Here is a 17,727-nt window from a genome sequence, read left to right on the forward strand (position 1 = left end):
TGTCCCGGGTGGTGTACTGAGGTTTTCAATACCGCGGTAGTGTGAAAAACTTGTCTTGCATACTGTTCATGCAGATCAATTCATTACACAGTGCATTGAGATAGTCCAAGGTAAAACAATACAGAATGCGGAGTAAAGTGTCATAGCTACAGAGAAGGTGCAGTGCAGGCAGACGATAAGGTGCAAGGTCATAACAAGGTAGATTGTGAGGTCAAGCTGCTTGAATCTGGGAGCAACACACAAGATGCTGAAGGGAACAGGGAGGATGTATTGACCCCAGAGCACAGATTTAACAGAAATATCTGGTCTCAAACTGTTAAAACAAGAGGAGAGAGCATAAGAATTGGGAACAAGATTTGGCAACCTGGTCTTTTGAGCCTGCTCCTCCCTTCATCATGGTTGATCTTCTGTCTCCTCACTGTTTTATTATTAAGAAATCTATCAATTTCAATTTTCAATGACTGAGCCTCCAGGGAGAGAATTCCGAAGATCCAGCACCCTCTAATGAAGAACTTAATTCTCATCTGAGTCCTAAATAGCCTGCCCTTTATTTTGATATTGCGATTCTAGACTCCTTAGCCCAGGTAAACATCCTCCCTGCATCCAGCCTGTTAAGTCCTGCATTAATTTTCTAAGTTTCAATGACGTCGATGATAGTTTTCTGGGCACCTTTGTTCGCTGCACAGGGATGACCCAGTCACTATATTTCTCCATTGCATTCTGTCTGTGCCCTCACCAAAGTAAGCTTGAGGAATAGTGTCTCATCATCCATTTCGGCAGGTTGTAGCCTTTGGAATATTGAGTTCAACAATCTGAAGTAACCTACTTTTCCTGTTTGTATCAGAACTGGCCAATTCTGCCCTGGTTATCCCATGTAATATTGACTTCATCTTTTTCTTGCCATGCCCTATCTGCTGGGTATTTCCAGCATTGCCTTTTTTCTGGTTTCAGCAACAGCTCTGACTTGCATTTGACAGCTTCTTTGCCCTTTTCTCTGTGTGCACTCTAACTGTCCTCATTACTCTAATAACCAGGCAGCTCTGTAAAGTGAGCAACACTGGCCTTACCCTATTAGAGATATTCCATAACACCATAAGACATTGGAGCAGAATTAGGCCATTCAGCCCATCGAGTCTGCTCTGCCATTCGATCATGGCTGATTTATTTTTCCCTCTCAAACCCATTCTCCCGCCTTCTCCCGTAACTTTTGACGCCCTTACTAATCAAGAACCTATCAGCCTCCGCTTTAAATATACCGAATGACTTGGCCTCCACAGCCGTCTGTGGCAATGAATTCCATAGATTCACCATCCTCTGGCTAAAGAAATCCCACCTCATCTCTGTTCGAAAGGGACATCCTTCTATTCTGAGGCTGTGCCCTCTGGTCCTAGAGTCTCCCACTGCTGGAAACATCCTCTCCACATCCACTCTGTCCAGACCTTTCAATGTTCAGTAGGTTTCAATGAGACCCCTCCCTCATCCTTCTGAACTCCAGTGAGTACAGGCCCAGAGACATCAAATGCTCCTCATACGTTAACCCTTTCATTCCTGGGATCATTCTTGTAAGCCCCTGGACCCTCTCCAATGCCTGCACATCCTTCCTTAGATATGGGGCCCAAAACTGCTCACAATGCTCCAGATGTGGTCTAATGCACCTTATAAAGCCTCTGCATTACATCCTTGCTTTTATATTCTCGTCCTCTCGACGTGAATGCTAATATTGCATTTGTCTTCCTTACTACCAACTCAACCTGCAAGTTAACCTTTAGGGAATCCTGCACTAGGATCCCAAGTCTCTTTGCACCTCTGATTTCTGAATTCTCTCCCTGTTTAGAAAATAGTCTACGCCTTTATTCCTTCTACCAGAGTGCATGACCATACACATCCCTGCGCTGTATTCCTTCTGCCACTTGTTTGCCCATTCTCCCAACCTGTCCAAGTCCTCCTGCAGACTCCCTGCTTCCTCAACGCTACCTGCCCCTCCACCTATCTTTGTATCGTCTGTAAACTTGGCCACAAAGCCCTCAATTCCGTCATCCAGATCATTAACATATAACGTGAAAAGTAGCGGACCCAATATCGACCCCTGAGGAACACCACTAGTCACTGACAGCCAACCAGAAAAGGCTCCCTTTATTCCCACTCTTTGCCTTCTGCCAGTCAGCCAATCTTCTATCCATGCTAGTACCCTTCCTGTAATACTATGGGCTCCGATCTTGTTTAGCAGCCTCATGTGTGGCACCTTGTCAAAAGCCTTCTGAAAATCCAAGTAAACAACATCCACTGACTCTCTTTTGTTTATCCTGCCTGTTACTTCCTCAAAGAATTCCAACAGATTTGTCAGGCAAGATTTCCCCTTAAGGAAATCATGCTGACTTCGATCTATTTCATCATGAGCTTCCAAGTATCCCGAAACCTCATCCTTCATAATGGACTCTAACATCTTACCAACCACTGAAGTCAGGCGAACCAGCCTATAATCTCCTGTCTTTTGCTTTCCTCCATTCTTAAAGAGTGGAGCAACACTTGCCATCCCTTTTCAGGTTTTCGAGCCGAAACATCAACAAGTCTTCCCCACCCCGCACTGCTGCTCGACCTGCTGAGTTCCTCCAACAGATTGTTTATTGCTGGAGGGACTCAGCGTGGAGGAATTCGTGATCATTTTATTTTGTTTCTCCCTTTGTGCTATCCGTCTTTTGCTCACACCAATTCAGAAACGGACTTGTTTTCAATCTTTCCCATTGTTAATGATAAGTCTTCAACCTGATACATTTACTTTGTTTCCCTGTCCATAGATGCTACCAGACTTGCGTTTTTTTATTGGTATTGGTTTATTACTGTCACTTGTACCGAGGTACAGTGCAAAACTTGTCTTGCATACCAATCGTACAGGTCAATTCATTACACATTGAGTTAGTGCAGAGTGTAGTACAGGTAAAAACAATAACATTACAGAGCAAAGTGTCACAGCTACAGGGAAAGTGCAGTGCAATAAGGTGCAAGGTCACAACAAGGTAGGTCGTGAGGTCATAGTCCATCTCATTGTATAAGGGAACCGTTCAATAGTCTTATCACAGTGGGGTAGAAGCTGTCCTTAAGTCCGGTGGTACGTGCCCTCAGGCTCCTGTATCTTCTACCCGATGGAAGAGGAGAGAAGAGAGAATGTCCCGGGTGGGTGGGGTCTTTGATTATGCTGGCTGCTACACCAAGGCAGCGGGAAGGTAAAGACAGCAATTCTTTATCCAGCAGTTCCTGCTTTTATTCTGGAATATCTTTTTCCCTGCTGGGAAGTGGAGCTGATGCTAAAAGAGCAACAGTCGTTTTCCTACTGAATCGGGCCACATTGGCTAAAAGTGCCGGCGTGTGTTGGCCAATCGCACAAGCGGCGCTACCTCAGCCGGGGAGCCCGGGGAGCCTCGCTTACGTCACGCCATTCCACACGTAACAAAGCGGGGCTGGCGGGCTAACAACCTGCTTCTCCGAAGGGTTTGTGAATGGCCTGCCCGTCCTGGCTGCTCATTGGTTGATCCGAACACGTCACCTGTGACGTCGGGGCATCATGAGGCGGGGGGGTGGCGCCTCTCCCCCTCCCGCTCAGCCGCCCGTCGTCGTGAGGGGAGAGCCGCCATTACGGAGCCGCGGGACGTTTTCTTCCTTTAAATGTTTGAGCGAGGAGGGCGGAAAACAACCCCACCCTGAGTAGCCGCCACATCTTGTGTGAAATCCAGTCCGGCAGCCGACGTTTAACTCTTTTATTTGGGGGAAGGCCAGAGGAAAAGAAAAACAAAAAAAGAGGAAAAATGGGCGACAAACTCGACATGTCCCTGGACGACATCATCAAACTGAACCGGCAGAAAAGTCCGGGCGGCCGCGGCGGAAGGGGCGGCGGAGGCCGCGGCGGGGGAGGCGGCGTGGGCCGCGGAGCGGGGCGAGGCGGCGCGGGTGGCCTCGCCGGTCGTGGAGCGGCGGGAGGCCGAGGCGGCGGCGGAGGGGGCCTGGGTGTAGGCCTCATGCGCAACAGACAGAGCGCAATGCGAGGAAGAAACCGACCGGCTCCTTACAGCAGGGTAGGAAGCAGCGACCGCGGTGTAAAACAAAATGATAAATGTGTTGCATTTAAACCCAGAGAGAGGAAAAAAAAACAAATCTTTGTAGGTTTGGTCTTTTTTTTAAATGAATCTTTCGGTTTAAATTTGGAACCGTGACGGAGCGGCGCCATATTGGCGGGGGCCGTTATCGATTCAAATTTTTAAACAAGATGTAGTTTGTTAGCCCGTGTAAATTGTACAAAGAAAGAGAGAGACGTCCGCCGGCTTCGAGGATCAAGCACGGGAGGCCGCGGAGGGAGAGAGAGCGGCGCCCGTTTTGGATTTGGACCCGCGCCCGGGTTCCTTCCCCCCCCCCCCCCCCCCCCCCCTTTTACCCCGGGAGATAAAATGGCGGCGGGCCGGGCCGGGCCCGGGGGCGCCGAGGCCAGCGCGGGATGGTGGAGCAGCTCGGCCAAAGGGGACTGCGTGCCCCCTTCACCGTCTGCAGGAGAGGTTTTTACAGACTTGTTCCTGTCGCATCAACTCTTCTCGGCGACATCGACCTCGCTTTTTAAACACGGACTCTTTTGACTTCTCCGGAATTGTTTGTTAATGTTACCAAACCTCTATTGAACTGAATGAACCCTGCACAAAGAGACACTGTTTTATACCGTTCCCTTCGCGTTCACTCAAACATCAGAACTGTTGCAAATGCTACTGGATATCTTCACGGACATGAAACTTTCCTAATTAAAAATTACACGCCGTTTTGCTGGCGTCTTCACGAACTGTTGCAATTTATCTAACGTTCTGTTCGAGTTATGGACTTCCGAAGTTGCTGATTTACCCAGGCCGTTATCTGGGACTAAAGGCCGTTGTTTGGGACTTTGCCAGGCGAATGCGAAATACTCCCTGGGATTGTTGTGCGACGGAGGAATTTTGCGGAGAAATGGAGAGCATCTTGCTTTTTGCCAAGAGGTGATTTCGTGGAATTGACCCCGTGGAGGAGGAGTTGCCAGCAGGAGCGGAATTTCACACCAAGTATCTGTCTAGTGGCTATTAAAAGGAATCCAGGCTTTAGTTCGAGATGTGCTGTGGAAACAGTGGTAGGATAATAAGTGAATTCATTTTTCACCAAGTAACAAGTTGCATCAGATTCTTTGCTTAACTGTTATTTGAGTATTGTTGTGTATTCATTAGAGCACTGTGATGTTACTAATTTCGTGGATTCAATATAATTAGCTACCAAGTACATTCACTGCATCTGTGGTCATGTTAAATATTTAATCCATCTCAGGTAAGGCCAACATTTTAATTTATAATGAAGATTATCTTAACCAGCAGCTGATGATTCTGGCTTACCAATGTTTAATTTTAATCAGGGAGGGGGTGGGATGGCAGTAAGTGGACATGGATTAACCAACATTTGGGGTAACAAACGTAGGAAGTCAGCGAGGTGTATCTGTTTATTTTCTTATAGCCGAAACAACTCCCAGACAAGTGGCAACATGACCTTTTTGACAGTGGTTTTGGAGCTAGCGGTGGTGTTGAAACTGGTGGAAAGCTCTTGGTGTCGAACTTAGACTTTGGTGTGTCTGATGCAGATATTCAGGTAAGTGAAGCACAGGGTGGTGGTCATTTTCATTTGATGTGACAATTTATTTATGCAGGTAGAGGACTGAAAACACTTATTGGATGCTTCTAGCTCTGGTAGGATTTGTTTTGCTTACAGCACCATCCTTCACTCTGGAAAAATAGAACGTGTACCTGAGGACTTTTTTGGACAGACCATCAAAATTAGGCCCTGTAACTGCTAGGATTACACTCAAGCTGTTTTAGGCATTTGTGACATTGAGATCTAATGTCTTCACATTGTAATTGAAGTGTATTCAATATTAGCTGTTATTTACTGTTATCTCTGGCTGTCCGCGCATGAATCTTTTACCTAATGTTCAGCTGATATTTGGACTAATACTTGACTTCTAAGTCCAAGTCTCTCTCTTTAGGGAGTGCAAACAGACCACTGGAAATCCTTGGGTAAGGCAATATCTTTGGAGAGAGAACAGCATTAATGTTTTTAAATTGGAAACAACATGAAATGTTGACACTTTTTCTCCATAGATACTGCCTGACCTGAATATTTCGAGCATCTGCAGTTATTTTGCTTTCTACTTTCTTTGGGAAAGTCTGTTTACATGGTTATTTTTGCATTTTATAAGTGGCAAGTATGTGTCACCAAGTATCTGCCCAAGCTATGGCTGTTAAAAGCTACTTTGTACCATCCAAATGGCTAACCATTCAGGATATCGGAATCCTTGTTGAGCCACAAAATTTCGACTGAACTTGCTCTGTTACCTGTTTAATGCCAATAAAGCATTTTCTTTTGGATTAAAACGTGTGTACATTGTGCTTGGTTTCTAAATCTGCATTCAAGAGAATACTAGTGCACTTTTTGTTATGCATCTGGCACATCCATGACCACCATCACTAAGGCTACCTATTTCCACTAATGTAACAGCTGTTATTATCCCTGCCTCATTTGAAATCTTCATGGCTATTTGCCATCAGCCTGTTCTCTGTAACACCTAAGAGTTTACAAAACTAAAATCCCACACACCTGTTATCTCTGCCCACTGACCAATATTGACCCTTGGTTAATGAATCCCCCCAAGCTTCTAATTTTGAAATTTCTTCCAGACCTAACATCCTTGTGCTCAAGTATTTTTAATTCATTTTCTTTGGGACCTGGGGATCACTAGTAAAGCGAGCATTTATTGCCCATGCCTAACTGTCCTTGAACTGAGTTGCTAGGCTTGCCATTTCAGGGGGCATTTAAGAGTCAATCAATAAGCGAGTCTGAAGCCACGTAGAGGCCGCACTGTTAAGGATGGCACCTTTCCTCCAGAAAGCAATTTGATGAACCTGATGAGTTTTATGACCATTTGGTAGTTTTATTCTCCTTACCAATGACATTTAAAAATCCAAATTATCTGAAAAGTTCTGCAGCTGTCATAGTGGAACTTGGACTCTGGCTTCTGTACACTACACTTTGTTCCCTGTTGTTAATTGCTCCATTAGTGGCAGGGCTTACCTTCATCTACCAATGTCTCAAGTTGGAATTCCTTTCCTAGACCTCTTCAAACCTGCATCATTGGCCAAACATTTGGTCACCTGTTGTTTTCCTGTCAGCTTTTGTTCTGATGCTTTTTGTTATTGCCTGCAGCATCAGTCTCCTTAAGTTACCCAGTGTCATGCAATCTCTTGCTCTGCATTGTTTCACCGAGGCATTTAAAATCTAATTAAATACCTTAATATTTTTATTCCTATAAGGCATACATTCAACAGCATTTACCCTTGTTTATGTACACTTCTGTTTTTAATGTAGAAATGTAATTGCTCTTCAGTGGTTCTAGCATCCCAGTGTTAACTCCCAAATTTATTCCCCAGTTTTGCATTTCAAAAGCAGTTGCCCTATCCTGGGATGTTCTATACGCCACGATTGTTGTGCTTAATGGGCTACTTATAAACTATAATACTTGATGGTAGAATTGTAAAAGATAAGTGTCAAATTTAGCAGCAAAATGACATTGATGTAAAATGCACCAAAATTTACCAAATTGTAATTTAAGTTGAAAACATTTTTCAATGCTACTTTCTATGTCATGTGTTAATTTAATTGTTTGTAGTAGTCACACTATAACACCAGGTCTATGGCACTTTGTAATTTTTCCCTTAATTCTGTCCTTTTGCTCCTCCCCAAATTTAATTCAATTTTGGCCACACCTTCAGCTTCTGGGCATTCTCTGGAATTGCCTTCCAAAACCCTCTTGATCCTGTACCTCTTGTGTGTATCTGTCCTGTTGTATTATGGGGCTTAGCATCAGGTTTTCTAAGCCCTCTAGTGAAGCACCTTGGAATGTTTTGTGTGTGAAAGGTGCTAGTTCTGCACTGTTTTTAATTTTCAGGAACTTTTTGCTGAGTTTGGAACATTGAAGAAAGCAGCTGTACATTATGATAGATCCGGTCGCAGTTTGGGGACGGCAGATGTACACTTTGAACGAAAGGCAGATGCTTTGAAAGCCATGAAGCAGTATAACGGAGTTCCCTTAGATGGTAACTTTGAAATCAGTGAAGTGAAAAAATTGAACCATCTTTTTTAAAGCTAATTCCTGAAAGTGACTTTGCTTGATCTGCTTTTTTTTCTCCCCTCCAAGTTTTGAATGTTTAGCATACTTTTATAACCACTTATTTTTCTTTGCAAAATGTAAAGCAATGATGTGCTTAAAATATAACTCCATTGCTTAAAAATTCTGAAGTGTAACTCTACACGTTCTGAATTATCCAGTTAAGTTTTCAAGTCCTAGTTCATGTTTAAAATATACATGTCCCCCTGATTCTGATGTTTTGGGGATGAGAATATCTCCAAAAAATTGTTAAATTAACTCAAGTGGTAACTTCAAGTTCCAGATTTGAGGCCTGCACCTAATGTGGCGGATATACAATGTTATGTGTACTCTATCAGCCCCAATGGGAGGAACTGTAATGGGTGCTTCGCAGCTCTGTTTAGTCCAGTTGGACAGTGTATTACACTAGAATTGATATATCTTGAAGGTTCTTTTAAATTTTTATAACCTTAATCTCCCAGTTTGAATGGAGGCAAAAATTTCATTGCTTCAGTGGCTGTTGTTGCAACATATAGCACACAGTATTAGGAGATCGGTTTGTTTTTAAATTTGAAGAAATATCTGTTGATTGCTTCCAAGTATAACAATACCCATGTTTAAAATGGACAATGTATTGACTGTTTAATGTAAATTAGACAGCTGGATAGAAATGCAGTGATAGCTTTCAAAAGGAGGCTTTGATCACTGGCTTGGTGAGCACCACGTTCAAGGTCTGTTACCTTCCTGTAAAATGCCTCTAAATAAAAAAAATCTCTGCAGAATAAAAACAGATTCATGGCTTAATCCTCAGACAAGACTTTAAAAGAAAAAGCAAAGTGTTTTTTGCATAGCCCTTTGTGACCAGAAACATTGCTTATGTTTTTAAAGAATTGGGGTTCCTCTGTAGTAGACATTTTTAAAAACAAAACATAGCAAGGGGTGTATCTTCGGTTGCATCATGCCGGGAATCAAAGCTTCCTTTCACACATTTGTCAACATACTATCTTCACTGTTCATGATTTCCTTGTGCTTTTGTACATTATGTTTATGGTTAACTATTAACATTGATAGCAGTTTTCCTTTCTGCTTGTGGTTTAAAAAGGACGACCGATGAACATTCAACTGGTTACCTCTCAAATTGATGCCCAAAGAAGACCTGTTGTTGGGTAAGCATTTCTCCCTTGCCCTTTTCCTCATTTTCAGTCTTTAGATGTGGGTGTGGCTGACATAGCCAGCATTCAGTGCCCATTTGTTTAGCCATGAAGATCTTCTGCTATTCAAGTTGAATGTAGCTCTGTGGGAGGAGGGAGGTTGTTTCAGGATGTTGATGTGGTAACGAGAGGAATTGCAATTGATTTCCAAATTAGAATGGTGTGCAATTTGTGGGGGTGTTCTTTCTAGGCAGTAGAGCCTAGTGTAATTGGTAAAAAGAGCACACCACCTGACAAACTATCCACTTGCTTGTCTCATCTACTGGCTTCATCAGTTACCTCGGAACCAAAGAACGTGTGATAGCGTGTCATATTTTCTCAAGTAACTGCCTAAGGAGCAGAAGAGGTCACGGGTTTAGAAGGTAGTACAGGAGCTTTGAGTTTGCCACATACCTTGTAGATGGAACACTGCACCTCATTTTGCAAGATGTGGAGGAAGTAGTGGATTAGGCCTGCTTGAATCAGTTCTTTGAACTGAATGTTTTGTTTTGAAACGATGCTTAGTTGGACAAGTGAAGACTACTCCATCTCTCCTGTTGTGCAGAGGTTGGAGAAGCTTTTAGTTTGCTCTAGAATATTCAGCCTCATCACTGAATATTCACATGAATATTGTAATGAATACAGTACATTTTCATTTCACCAAATTAAAATTAGCCAGCTACAGTGCTCCAAGTAGTCCAGTGCTATAAGTCACTTATCAATAACTGCTCCTGCAGAATTTTGCCATTTAAGCTAAATAATTTTTGGGAAAGTGCCTTTGCTCAAGTGTTGTACAATATTTTTGCAGTTCTTTCACAACCTTTTCTGTTATTTTAGAGGAAACAGAGCCATAAGCCGAACTCGTGGTAATGCATTCGGGGGTGGAAATCGACGGTCCAGAGGAGGCAATAGAGGTGGAAGAGGTGGTAGAGGTGGAAGAAATTCAAGGCAGCAACTTTCAGCAGAAGAGCTGGATGCCCAGTTGGATGCTTATAATGCTAGGGTGAGTTGTATTGTGCAGGTTGACTTCATTTGTTAAAAGCAGCTTCAGCAGGATTACTACAACTAATTGCTAATATTCATGGAATTGTGTATCACAGTATTTGGGTATAGAATGATTTGAACCCTTATTTGGTTCTTTGGTAGAGAAATTTAAACTCCACCGGGGGGCTCTCAGAATTCAGTCTGAGCCATCCCAACTGAGATGGTACTAAGAAGAGTGTGTTCTGTTTCAGAAGCCATGTTATTGGTGCTTTGAACAAGAATGGATTGATCGTGTATGCTTGTTGAGGACAACTGGTGATGGGACAATAAGAGAAAGTTTAAGGAAGGACCTGCAGCTCTCACATTTGAGGGCACAAGATTGGGCATTTTAGTTACAAATGAGCAGTGATGGGATTGTTTTGAAATGGCATGGTGAATGAAAGAGTAAGGTGGGTCAAGAACCTGAAGGGTAGGGTGCAGGCATCACGGATTTAACCTTTGGAATGCAGAGATAGCATGGAGGATGAAAAATGACAAGCAACATGAAATGCTTCAGCACTACCTTGTCAGTTATGAAACCCTTTGGCAGAAAGGTCATGTTTGTTGGCATATGTTACAAAGGACAACATTTCAGAGGTGACTAATAAAAGATCTGGTAATGTAGAGGATGTACTGAAGGAGTCTTTTCGATAAGTGGTCATAAGGATTTGAATGGGAATCCGAATGCAAGTTGGTTTCATCCAAGAAGTGTGTGGTTGATTGGTACAGGCTTAGAGGGCTGAAGGGCACTTCTGTGCTCCATTTATGACTGGCTAATTTGGGGTGTTACAAATCTAAAATAGTTCTAGCAAGGTCACCATAAAGCTGTAATTAAAATCGTAACATTGATCTGAAGGTTGACTTTTTTAATTTTGTTGTTTCTTCTCTTTTTAGATGGATACAAGTTAAGCGATATTGGAATTGACTTGGCAATTGACATTTTTTTCCTTGTGGGAGGGATGCGAACAATGTAGTCTAGTAACTCCATGGAATAGGTTTTTAAATCTATGTAACTTTTTAAGTCACGGTCCTGTTTTGTACTGAATGTTTTCATTTTGGGATATGTTTTATTGGTTGCATGTTTTCATGGGAGGATGGACTTGCCCCACCAGACCATGAAATAAATTCGCACTGTTAACTGAAGTTATCTGGCTTTCTTGTCTCATTGCAAATTGGAGAACCATGTAACTGTTAACACAGCACAAAGCACAACTAAGGTTTTTTAATGTTCGGCATTAAGTGAAAATTGGACAGCGATGCAAGAGATTGTTCTTAGATTTGTCCAATTGATACCAAGTAAGCCAAAGATTGGCTTGGTTGATTGAACTGAATCTGGAATCGCTTGTCAAAATAAAGTCTGAAGGTAACATGCATGTTGTATTCACTTTGGTACATTGGTTGCAATACTCATTTTAAAAAGGCTTCACTTTTTCACCCTCTTGATCTCTTGAAACATGGACATTCACAAGATAATGCTAGTTCAAATGAGAGTACAAATTTAAAATTTCAATGCTTGTCTTATTAAGAAATCTGGTAGGAGAGGGTAGATAAATTTCTGGCAATGATAAATGTTATGTCAGACCCAAGAAAATCCCCTGATGCATTGTAATTGTATAATTGTAGTTGCAATTTATGTGGTTCTTAAGCTATATGGAGTATTAGATTATTTAAACTGCAACATATCTTCATCACTGATTAAATTGGGACTGATTTTTGTGATCATTTCTGTACTATAGCTAAAGCAATGCATATTTATTTAAATGTCCAGCATTGCATTCAATATTGAGTTTCTTTTGTTCTAAAAGTGAACACAATCACCTCCAGACGTGAGGTGACGATGTAAAATTCTGAAGCATTGAAAATTGAAGTGGCAAAGTATTGTGCATGCCAGCAAATGTACAATGCTGACACTGCCAATAGAAATTAGAAACGTGGTAATCCAACCACAGGGTGTGTGGCAAGACCAGGTTCAAAGCCCATCACTGTCCATTTGGATTTTTCTCATACACAGTGACTCACTGTGCAAGGTTCATGGATCTGCTCTGCTTTCACAAATCTGGTCATTCTTGATGAAGAACAATTCTTGATTAGGGTTGCTACTTAAATTGTGGGTGTTGATCCATGATTAGTGTGAAAAAGGTTTGGGCTTTAGCAAGTGGAATTATTTATAAAATAGCACTTTCAGGTGATTTTAAACTTTGAATATTCTAGAGACAATTAAAAATATTCTGTTCTCTGCAATAGAACATAATCCTTCCTGTAAAAAGGATTTTTATGAGGTGTTGGATTTTGAGTTGAAGTGGAATTAAGGGGGTTTTCCCCATAGATATTAAGTACTAGTACAGATTTAGGAGGGAGAAATACAGGCAGCAGTTGAAAGGTTGCATACAGATTCTCGGGAGGTGTAGAGAAGCAAGACTCTGGTTTAGAGGGTACATTGAGTTGAGGTTTTGGTAGTTTTGTAGAGTAAGGCTGTTCAGGAAGATGGAGAGGAAGGGTTGAATAAAATTTAATGATGGTGAAATTTTGAATGGAGAAAGTCTGATGAGGTAAATATTCTTGTGTACCTTGAGTGAGTTGCAATGAGAGAGGATGTCTGGTGATTGGTATGGGCCAAGGAATTTAAGAAAAATGAAGTTCTGGTTCACAACTTTTGGTAAGTTAGTCGTACAGCATAGAAACAGGCCCTTCAGTCAACAGTCATTTACACCAATCCTACATTTATTCCATTTTATTCTCTCTACATTCCATCAACTCTGCACAGATTCTACCACTCATCTGCACACTGGGACCAGTTGTACAATGGCTAGCTAACCTACCAATCTGCACATTATTGGAATGTGGGAGGAAACCCATGTGGATTGCAACTTTTTTGTTTGGACCTGCACCTGTGCCATTTGAATCCTCAATCATGGGTTGAATAGGTTATCCCCCTAATGATACCTAATATTCCTCCACAATTATGGTTGAAATGTGCATGGATGGACACTTCCATTTATATAGACCTTTAAATGTAGAAATGTCTCAAGGTGCTTCAGTGCCTGAAGCAAAAATGCTGCTGAGCCCCAAAGGCAGATGACTGGAAATTTGCTGAAGAGGTAGGCATCAAATCTGTCATGAGCTACAATGGTTTCCTGTTCTGGTGCCTACACCAGTTGGGTTCCTCAAGAATCTATCTCTGGCCTTTTCCTTTTTCTCACTTCCATGCTAATGCCACAGTGCCTTGCCTCTTAAACTGTCTAGCTCTTTGACATCCAAAACTGGATGAGCAGATGTTTTTTTTAGTGAAAAGACATGCAATCATATTGAAACCCCATCTCTAGTCATTGATTCCATCCTTTTTCTTAGGATTGTGAAATTAGACTGTTCAAAACCTTGATTTGGTTGTTCCCGAGTTGAGTTTTGAACCTCAACCATGTCAAATGTAAAAATGTCTTTCCCCACCTCTTTAACATGGTCTGACTTTAACATTGCTTCACCTAAACTGTTAAAAACACACACATGCCTGTACATTTAGATGGCTATTCCACTACACTTCTGGTTGGCCTTGCTCTACTTCTCTTTATGAACTTGAGGCCATCAAAAAAACACTGCTGCCTTAATTTGTCCCTCTCGCCCATCATCCTCTGTTTAACTTAACTGGCTCCCAGTTAAGCAAAGCCATGCATTGTTATTTCCAAATCCCATACTCCCCACCCCAATCTCCCCCTTTCTGTATCACCTGCAACCCTCTAACTCAGCGATATCTGTGCTCTCCCAATTCTCGGCTTGTGCATTCCTGAAATTAGTTACTCCACTGTTGGCCCTGCTTTCATTTGCTCATTATCTAACCCCTGAAATTCCACCCCAAAACCTCTTCCCTTCTGTTCCTGCCACTTTAAGGCATTGCTTAAAAACCCTTTGACCTACTCTAAATTCATTTTGCTGCTTTCTGTCCATTTTTTTTGTTTGATAAAAATGTCTGTGAAGCATCTTAATCTTGTTATCTTTGAAAGGTCTTGTATAAATGGCAGTTGTGCAGGAAGAAACTGACGCTGTTTGCAGGTGTTGGCAAACGATCAGAAATAGGCTGCAAAACCCTTGGAACACCAAAGGTGACTATGGGCGTGGTGGGGGAAGAAAGGAACTAAAAGAGTACAGGCCTTTTGATTAGCAACGTTAATCAAAGGTTAACATCTTAGATTGCTCGGGTTTGTTAATGCATTGATGACTGTTTCATTAATTTTGAGTATTGATTCATTAGTGGATTGGGCTGTATTGGCAAATATGTTCCATTGATTGCATTTGTGCCCACATTTGCATTTGGGCATACTTTTAATGTACCTGTGATGAATTGGCCAAGCAGATCCAAACCCATTAGTATGTTTGCTTTTTCCTTTGCAGCTGGATGACATTGAAGGAAGATGGTGTTGGTAAACTCTCAAACAAGTGTGATTGAGCTAGATCTCAAACATCCAGCCCAGGAAGTCAGATAGTTCAAGTCAATTCTTTGGATGTTGCATTGAATGAGCTATGTTTTTCAATGTGGTAACTCGTGCATTAGTTGACCTAATGGCCTTTGTATCACGATCTAGAACTGAAAAGTTGGACAATAATGGACGGCTCTTAGACTAGCATAGGCATTATGGGGTGAATGATTGTACCAAAGAAAATTAAGATCAATATATGCAAGTTAATGTTTTTGTAGATTACACAATACCTTTTGTGGTAGATGAGGATTACTGCAAGTAATTTAACCAAAATCATGTCAAGAGGTTTGAACTGAAGCTCTCACTATGCACTACTAATGACATTCTAAGATTAAATCTAGTGTTCAAAATAAGCAAATTATTTTTTTAAATGCTCATCAATTCTAAAAGATTCAAACTCGCTAAGCAAACATTAGTTTTGGTCCACCCTCAGTAAATTTGAGCTGGGAGAGTGGGTGGTGGGATTCTTGTACATGCTGTGTGGGTGTGGACAGCAATCATCCTGGCGTCAACGGTTTGTGCAAGAACTATCTCAAGGGCTCGGAAAGGGGAATTGGCATATTGAGAGGATTCAATGATGTCTTCAGTAAAATAAGTCCTCACTGAGAAGTTGCACACAGCAATTTTCTTTTTAGGGAATTGATAGGTTCAAGTATTTATACACAAGGTAATGTTTTGGTTGAGTTGGCTCATAATCCTTAGAATGGAATTACTTAATGTAAATGTTGTGTATATTCTTATCCCTTGGCTGCTCATGATAGTGTTATAACTTTTGAGTGGTTATAATTTTGGAAACATCTGTCAATATAGTTAAGTCAGTTCTCAGCTACGTTTAGCAATGGGCTGGATTATAAAGGTCAGTAAGAATGGACCAATTTTCTCAAGGATCATCAGTTATTCTTCACCACCATTTGTAGTTAATTGTTACACACATCTACGTTAAGTTTCCAAAGTAGGCTGGACCTAAATCCAATTTTGCATTGGATCTTAAGTGGCTTTGCTACTTTTCCATGATGGGAATGCTGTACACATTTATATAACTGATCTCTGTGACTTAGTTCTTTTTTTGCCCTTGTATCTTTCACAATCTCTTAACAAATAAGCAAATGAACTAGGATGCTTTGTGGTCAAAGTGAGTTAGGCCAGCGCTCTCTCATACTGTTTCTGAGTTTCCCCACCCTGGCCAGGATATTTTTCTGGCTCTATACTCCTCGCATATTGAGGACTGAACTGTGCCTATTCGAAATGTTACATCCCAAATCCAGTTCACACTGAGGACATGCAAGCATCCCACTTCCTACTGATGAAACCATTGAACAATGACTCTCTATTTACCAGGCATATTTTTCTTTGCTTCATGGAGGTGAATATAACAAAACAGTGGTTCCTGTTCATCTCACAAAGAGCCTTGTATATTTGATTCCATGCAAATTCTTAAATAAGGCAACATTTGTCCTTTCAATTTATTTCCTTGTCAAGAAGTGTGTGTTAGATTCGGGTTAGTTCCAGGTACTGATGATGTGTGGCATCCTCTCCCGTCTCAGGAACAAGCTTGTGCTGCATTATTGGAAGTGCCAACTTTTGGATGTAAAGTTGTGACCTTAGAAAAGATCTGATAAACAGGAGGGCCATGCCTGGCCAAAACTTGTCCTTGAAGCAAAATGCAGTTAAATTGATTATTAGTGTACTTATCTCTAGGACCTTTTCTGTGATTTAAAACATGGCTGCTTGACTATTCAGTTATTTTTCTGCCTTAGGACATACTATGGACACCATATGTCAGAGAAAATCCAAATAGTCTCTATGCTGCCCTTGTGCATGTTAATATAGTACCTGCCTATTATCTTCCAGCAGTATACTTGACTATAAGTTATCCATTTCTTTTCCACAATATTAATGTAACTGAAAACATTATACAATCTATTCCTGCATTATGGAGAGGTTGCATTCCTAGAAAACTGTCCCTATCATTTTCTATAGTGCAAATCCTTGACAAAAACTTATAAAATTTGTTCTTTCTTTTGCAGTTGATGTTTAGTTTTTTTTTCTCTCAAGTTCTGTATCTCAGATTTTTTGGTAATGATTTATGAATTCTGTACGGGTGAATTTCTGTTACCTGAACTTCTGTAACGCGGGGGTACACTAGTTGTTATTTTTGTATAACTGGAGGTAGTGTCTTGTATTATTTATTTACATAAGTGTCAATGACACATTCCCCTGAGTAAATGATATTCAGTTTTATAACAAAATTTTGTAGTCAGTAACAATAAACGTGAGCTTGCATTTCAACCCTGTTGTAACCTAAACACAGTCTCTTGAATGAAGTTTGAGTGGATGCTGTTTTAAGCTGATCTGTCACGTTTTCTCATGGTCAGTGTTGGGTGTATGTTGGAGCATGATGTAACACAGCACAATTTTTTTTTTACAACAGAGTCCTAGTGGCTGTTCTTAGCAAATATAACGTGCATAGCACATTTAATAATGTAAGAAATAGGGAAATATGAATTCTAGAAAGTACAGCAAAGTAATTGGAAAACCTGCAAGCCCAGCTCAAAGAGGAAATTGAACATTCTGTAAATGTAATCAGAAACCCAAGGGTACATGTGAAAGGAGTGCACCGTACAATGAGCTGTGAACCAGAACTTGGTGCAATGGTCAATTTGCAACAATTTCCATTTGGAGCAAAAGTATATCCCAGAGTACTTCACAAACACATAATAAGCACAATATCCATTTTTTTTGGGTTGATAAAGATATGTGCCCACAATCTTGATGAAAAAGATTTTTTAAGTGTACCTTTTAGGAGCAGAGAAAGATAGAGATATTGTGGGAAGGGATTCCACACCATGGCTCT

At 41.2% G+C, this 17,727-nt stretch overlaps 1 protein-coding gene and 1 long non-coding RNA gene across 2 annotated transcripts in view; one reads left to right on the forward strand and one right to left on the reverse strand.

Moving 5' to 3' along the window:
* Positions 1-3,547: 3,547 nt before the first annotated feature.
* Positions 3,548-11,547, forward strand: alyref (Aly/REF export factor). Its single transcript, XM_052033308.1, has 6 exons — positions 3,548-4,067; positions 5,509-5,640; positions 7,994-8,141; positions 9,294-9,357; positions 10,219-10,384; positions 11,299-11,547. Exons 1-6 carry the CDS (start codon positions 3,801-3,803, stop codon positions 11,311-11,313), a joined length of 792 nt encoding a protein of 263 aa, XP_051889268.1. The 5' UTR covers positions 3,548-3,800; the 3' UTR covers positions 11,314-11,547.
* LOC127580098 (uncharacterized) overlaps positions 4,074-17,727 on the reverse strand; it is a 42,971-nt gene continuing 29,317 nt past the window's right edge. The window contains exons 2-3 of the long non-coding RNA XR_007957783.1: positions 5,974-6,077; positions 4,074-5,120 (exon numbers count right to left, since the gene is read on the reverse strand). This is a non-coding gene — a long non-coding RNA (uncharacterized LOC127580098). The remainder of the gene's footprint in view (positions 5,121-5,973; positions 6,078-17,727) is intronic.

The sequence above is a fragment of the Pristis pectinata genome, chromosome 18 (assembly GCF_009764475.1).
Source record: "Pristis pectinata isolate sPriPec2 chromosome 18, sPriPec2.1.pri, whole genome shotgun sequence".
Lineage (NCBI taxonomy): Eukaryota > Metazoa > Chordata > Chondrichthyes > Rhinopristiformes > Pristidae > Pristis > Pristis pectinata.

Bases quoted from the DNA above. Each gene is read 5' to 3' on its own strand.
- alyref (XM_052033308.1), top strand. From the start codon at position 3,801: ATGGGCGACAAACTCGACATGTCCCTGGACGACATCATCAAACTGAAC. The intron at 4,068-5,508 runs GTAGGAAGCAGC...ATTTTCTTATAG, and splicing joins GACCGGCTCCTTACAGCAGG to CCGAAACAACTCCCAGACAA. The intron at 8,142-9,293 runs GTAACTTTGAAA...TGGTTTAAAAAG, and splicing joins TAACGGAGTTCCCTTAGATG to GACGACCGATGAACATTCAA.